Source organism: Coregonus clupeaformis, chromosome 1 (genome assembly GCF_020615455.1).
Source record: "Coregonus clupeaformis isolate EN_2021a chromosome 1, ASM2061545v1, whole genome shotgun sequence".
Lineage (NCBI taxonomy): Eukaryota > Metazoa > Chordata > Actinopteri > Salmoniformes > Salmonidae > Coregonus > Coregonus clupeaformis.
In genome coordinates this window covers 46,833,352-46,839,879 of record NC_059192.1, presented here as the reverse complement: position 1 = coordinate 46,839,879, position 6,528 = coordinate 46,833,352, and the positions used below count along the sequence as shown (strand labels likewise).

The following is a 6,528-nucleotide window of genomic DNA, read 5'->3' as shown; positions in this document are numbered from 1 at the left end:
CTTTGTTTCCCACTAACTGGTTGTCACAAGAATTGTGTTATCTCAATGGTTGAAGTCAAACACTTCTTAAATCTTTGAATAATTCCCAGAGGTGTAAATCTCTAGTTTAAATTAATTCAACAAAGACCCAATCCTGCAATGGTCAGCCTTTATTCATTGAGAGCGCTCTGCAACAAAATGGTCGTACAATCTTTTTATACACACACGTCAGAGGAAAAAATGCCACCCCGCTTTAGGCGGGCTGTATTTTTCCACTGTACACATCTTGTAAGCTCACACCTGGGTTTAGCTCATGTGATTTTCCTCTGCTCTCCTGACCATCAGGTCACACACACACACATACACACACACACACACACACACACACACACACACACACACATGTTCTTATCATAGTCTACTCCTTGTTCGGGCAGGCTGCATTTTTTAGTTATCGCTGATCTCACAATATTCTGACTGCCTCATTGTACTTCTAACTAAGTTACACATATTATCAGATTTTAGTCTTATGATTCTAACACCTTTCACACAGTTTCACGGTGTAATAATTAGTCATTAATAATTAGTCATTACCAAATTCTTCTATCACTGGAATTCAGCCATTTCAAGTATGTATCCCACATAGCTACGAAATGTTTCTGAACATAACATACGGCTTGTTAATTACAGCTGTAAAATTCCACTGTCTAGTCTCCATTCAATTCTCTGTCATGAGTCTGTTCTCCTTATTAAGGCCTTCTAAAAGGTGGGGCCTGTCTTTGGAAGAAAGGGCCAGAGTTGCCTCCCTCACCCCATCTCCCCTCACCCATCGCTGGCCATGCTTCCCCGTCGGCTCAGCCTCATCTCCACCAGGCCCAGCTTATTGATGGAGCTCTTCAGGGAGTTTCTGAACATGGAGCTGGAAAAGCAGTAGATGACCGGATCCAGGGTGCTGTTAAGGTATGTGAAGCCAATGGACAAGCTGAAGAGCTCACCTGCCATTTGGTAAGAGTCACAGTCCCAGGGTCTGGACTGCTTGATGTAGAGCGAAACCATGCCTGTCGCGATTCCGGGAAAGAAACACAGCACAAACATAGCCACAATTAGCCCCACCACCCGGATGGCCCGCCGCACCTTCTTCCCCTTGTCCAGCTGACGTTGGCGCAGGATGCAGGCAATCCTGGCTGAGCAGAACAGCAGGAGCAGCAGGGGCAGGTCTTCAGACGGCAAGTGAAGATCCACAGGGCCACTACATTGCCTGGCAGGCCCAGTAGGAGCTCTATAATCAGGACAGGAGGCAGTATGTCGGCCACCAGATACTGAGCGGATGGGCAGTGCAAGGTAGAGTTACTGTGTGCTACTGTAGCCGTTTCAGCCATCGTTAGATTGAGTATGTTTTCGCTTCCAGGAAACCTTGGATGTTGCCGTTTTTCACAAAGTCCACCTTTTCCTCTTTTCAGAGCATCTCAGGGGGATATCTGCACAAACAAAGGCAAATGTGAGAAAATAAAGTAAAATTCTAACTGGGTCATGCTTTCAAGACAGACAAACCGACAAATGTGTTTTCTAAGATATTTCTGTTCATATGCCTACTTCTTTGGTAAAAAAAAAAGAATAATGCTAAGCTTGTTGGAGGTTCCTCTTTCATAGGGGTAAGAGCTCGGCAAAACTAGCCTGGTTGACACGCGACCCACGTGACTACACAGCAAGCTGAAGTAGAGAAGCTGGTGTTACTGTGACAGGTTAAAGGAAATATTCATAGCCTGTTATACACTAAAAAGTATTAGTAAGTTCATGGTATGTGAGGATCTTAAAATATCTAAGGTTAAAAAGATCATGCATTCAGTACTAGTTCATAGAGATTGATAAAATTCATAATTGTGTTAAAAGGTTAAAATCCGTCAAGTGTACAAAGGGTAAAAATTGTAAGAGGAATGTGTAAACGTTATATTGACTACTTTATTTTGTGGTTCCTAATTTAAGGGTAAAAGTGTTAATCTGTGATCTACTAAATGCTCTTAATCTATGAGCCTGAGATCGATTGCTCTGGTCTCCACCCAAGTACCCGGGGAAATTGCGGTCTTTTCCTCATTACACTAAAGTTCTCAGTGAGGAAACATAACTGCATCACTCTCGTGATTATTTCTCCCCTTTTTCATGTACGTTATTGATATAAAACAGAGTTAATTTAAGTGTAATAACTTGCTAACATGTCAAGAGTGTTTAAGGTGTGTTTTAGTAACATCTTGAGTAAGTTAGAGTTAAGTTGCAGAGTGTAATATGTGCGTGTGTGAGTGGAGCCCCGCAGCGAAGAATAGTTTCGTACTGAGAGTAGCTGCCAATTTATGTTAATTGTGAATGAACATGTATGCTGTTAATAATAATATTTGGGGGTTATTTGTATAATGTGTTTTGAACACTTAGTTGACATTGTTGATAAATTTAGTTATGGGTTACTGAGCTAAAGCTACTTTGTGCTTGACAGTTATATTGAAACATTTGTATATGTTTTAGTGAATTACAGTTTATGCTGTTGTGACTTGAATAAGCTTTGTACACTACAAAACTATCTATTTCCTGTAGATCTGTTGTTCTGTAAAATGTGGTATTTTTGTAAAATGATTACACTAAAGTTCTCAGTGAGGAAACATAACTGCATCACTCTCGTGATTATTTCTCCCCTTTTTCAGGGGCGTAACTGTCACGATCGTTGGAAACAGTGGACCAATGCGCAGCGTTATTTGCGAACATACTTCTTTTTATTAGAATGAACACACGAACAAAAACAACAAACGATAACGTGACGTCCTCGGTTCTAACACAAACCTATACTGGAACAAGATCCCACATAAAACAATGCCAAACGGCTACCTAAGTATGGCTCCCAATCAGAGACAACGAGCTACAGCCGTCTCCGATTGGGAGCCACCCTGGCCAACATAGAAATACAAAACTAGAACAAACAAAGAAAACTCACACCCTGGCTCAACATACTAGAGTCCCCAGAGCCAGGGCGTGACAGTAACATTAGCAAGACTACAACAAAACAGCTTTGAGTCAGGCTGTGTCCACTTACCTAATAGTACTATCTAGTAGTTGAGAACCAATTCCTGCTCTGTGAAGTAAGTGGCGAAATGCATCTGCAAGATTACAGTTTCTCAACTCTTTTGAAAGCTTGTTTGTTGCTGAAAGTGTTGTAAAATGTGAGTGTTCACACTCTAAATCGTGACTTCCCATTTGTCCAATTAAATCATGTTCTGTGTTCTGTTTTAAATTCACAGATTAAACACCCTCTCATTTCTTTGTATTTTCCAGCCTCACTTGCCATGCTTACAGCTGCACTACACAGCATTCAGAAACACACAGTGGGGAATTAAATTATGTATGTTCTAAGCTCAAAATGGACTCCTGCCTCAGTGCATGTTCAATGGAAATGCTTCCTATGTTTGCTTGTAAACACTGCATTTTTCATGAACAGCTGATGAAATTGCCTTCTGATGTAAGAATAAGCCTTTGATGATGTCACGCCCTGGCTCTGGGACTCTGTTATGTTGAGCCAGGGTGTGTGGTTTCTATGTGTTTTGTGTGCTAGGGTGATTTTCTAGTTCGTTTGTTTCTATGTTGGCCGGTGTGGTTCTCAATCAGAGGCAACGTGAATCAGCTGTTGCTTGTTGTCTCTGATTGGGAACCATATTTAGGTAGCCTGTTTTTCCACAGTGTTTGTGGGATCTTGTTCCGTATGGTTTGTATTGTAACCAAGGACTTCACGTTTCGTATCATTTGTTGTTTTGTTCGTGTGATCATTAATAATTAAAGTATGTTCACTTATCACGCTGCGCATTGGTCCACTTCCTCCGACGATCGTGACAGAAGATCCCACCATAACTGGACCAAGCAGCGTGTCCAGGAGCCAACGCCAGAGGTGACTCTGATGGATGTCCACTTCGACTGGGTCAAGCAGCGTGTCCAGGAGCCAACGCCAGAGGTGACTCTGATGGATGTCCACTTCGACTGGGTCAAGCAGCGTGAGGAGGAGAGAGGTTGGACTTGGGAGCAGAGGAGCGAGAGTCTGGCGAGAGCCATGGAGGCCTGGCCCACGGGGAGGAGAGACGCCCAGACATTTTTTAGGGGGGGGGCTCACGCCGTGGACGACGGGGCAGCAGGAGGCCGGGATAGAGTGGTTCAGCGGGTTGGCAAAGGAGGCCGCCAGGTTACGGGAGTCACTGGTCACCAGGGGGAAGGAGAATGTAGAGGCACGGCGAGGGGTACTGGGGTGTGTTGCCAGTCCGGTCCGGCCCGTTCCTGATCCCCGCGTAGGGCCAGTGGTGTGTGTCCCCAGTACGGTCCGGCTTGTTCCTGTCCCTCGCACCGAGCCTGTGGTGCGCGTCGCCAGCCCGGTCCGGCATGTTCCTGCCCCTCGCACCAAGCCTGTGGTGCGCGTCGTCAGCCAGGTCCGGCCTGTTCCTGCTCCCCGCACCAAGCCAGTGGTGCGCCCGTCAGCCCGGTTCGGCCCGTCCCTGCTCCCCGCACCAAGCCTGTGGTGCGCGTCGTCAGCCCGGTCCAGCCTGTTCCTGCTCCCCGCACCAAGCCAGTGGTGCGCCGTCAGCCCGGTTCGGCCCGTCCCTGCTCCCCGCACCAAGCCTGTGGTGCGCGTCGTCAGCACGGTCCGGCCTGTTCCTGCTCCCCCGCACAAAGCCAGTGGTGCGCTTCGTCAGCCCGGTCCGGCCCGTCCCTGCTCCCCGCACCAAGCCAATGGTGCGCGTCGTCAGCCCGGTCCGGCCCGTCCCTGCTCCCCGCACCAAGCCTGTGGTGCGCGTCGTCAGTCCGGCACAGCCCGTGCCTGTGCCTGGTCCGGCACCGGTCAGCTGCTCCACTCCGGAGCTAGAGCAATCTGCTCCACCAGTATTCAGTCCAGCTCCGGCCAGCAGGGCCAGACCGGACCAGGGGCGCTTTGGGGGGTTTGTTGGAGGGTGGGGGTCAAGCCCGGAGCCGGAACCGCCTCAGAGGAGGAATGCCCACCCGGCCCTCCCCTGTTCGGTTTATGTTTGGCGCGGTCGCAGTCCGCGCCTTTGGGGGTACTGTCACGCCCTGGCTCTGGGACTCTGTTATGTTGAGCCAGGGTGTGTGGTTTCTATGTGTTTTGTGTGCTAGGGTGATTTTCTAGTTCGTTTGTTTCTATGTTGGCCGGTGTGGTTCTCAATCAGAGGCAACGTGAATCAGCTGTTGCTTGTTGTCTCTGATTGAGAACCATATTTAGGTAGCCTGTTTTTCCACAGTGTTTGTGGGATCTTGTTCCGTATGGTTTGTATTGTAACCAAGGACTTCACGTTTCGTATCGTTTGTTGTTTTGTTCGTGTGATCATTAATAATTAAAGTATGTTCACTTACCACGCTGCGCATTGGTCCAATTCCTCCGACGATCGTGACAGATGAGAAACATGAAACAGACACGAGAAACAACATTTCGAAACAACATACACGTATATATATTGTTACGTTCCCCAGCAAGAAAACCAAAAATGTTGCTCAAACAGAAGGGAGAACTAACAAAGAGTCACTGACCAACAACCAAAACGAAAAGGTGGGGTTTTAGGAGGGGTTCTGAAAGACACTCATGGGGGTGTCCACTGAAAGTTGACTAGCAACAACAATTGGAACCTAAAAGACACCCACCATGAGTGCCCACTAAATTTGCCCAAGAAGAAGCAAACAAAAGAAAAAAACCCACCAAACTTAAAGACAGGAAACAAAACAAAAAGGTGGAGCAAAACGAAATCAGGGAAATCAGATAAAGGATTTGTCGTGGAAATTACCACTAAGGACCCCAAAGTCAAGCTTAAATGAATTTATGTTTATTCACGCCAGCGGAGAGATTACAGACAAACATCACTTAATGGGAAGGTTAGTCAGAAGCTCTGAAGAGGTATTTCCCCCTCAGCATATTTGTACTATCACTACGGGTTACACAAAGATAGCCAAATGCATCCTTTCTCAGCAAAGCGTTTGCTCCCAGAGACCGGCTGCAGAGGAGGAGAACACCTGGCAACCGCAGCCAATAATTCCACTCCCGCCAACCTTGTGAGAGCAAACCTCAGACTCCCTGTCTGTCTACAACAGGTGCATTTCTAAGTATGCAACAGGTCAAACATGTATGATGTGTGAGACAATGTAAGCAGAAAGAGACACAGTAAAATTCCACTACAGGATTGTTTGTCTAGAAATCAAAATAGGGAGAGCTAACCCTCCGCAGCTATAAAGACAACTCCTATTCACACAACTGCTAGCTAATATTGCAAGTTATAGCATTGTAAGACTGTATGTGTCAGCTGTCAAAGGAGGACATTAAACTCAACCATCTAGTTATCGATCGTGTCGTGACTTCCCTTTCAACCACGCACCTCACAAAGTCTAAACTCGACAATATTATAACTTTTTACCATATTTAGAATATGTATCCACTACTCACCAGTTGAGTCGTGTGTTTGGGGTCAGTGTGACTACAATTGGGTTTTAAAGGCAGTCTATGCTCCCCTCAACATATTTTATCTC

The 6,528-nt window shown here is 46.4% G+C and overlaps 1 protein-coding gene across 1 annotated transcript; it reads right to left on the bottom strand.

Annotated features, from left to right (window-relative positions):
- Positions 1 to 352: 352 nt before the first annotated feature.
- Positions 353 to 1,317, bottom strand: LOC121573118 (hydroxycarboxylic acid receptor 2-like; the record flags this gene model as incomplete). Its single annotated transcript, XM_041885414.1, has 1 exon — positions 353 to 1,317. A coding segment is annotated over one exon (516 nt), but the record flags the coding sequence as incomplete, so codon positions are not given.
- Between the last annotated feature and the right edge of the window lie 5,211 nt (positions 1,318 to 6,528).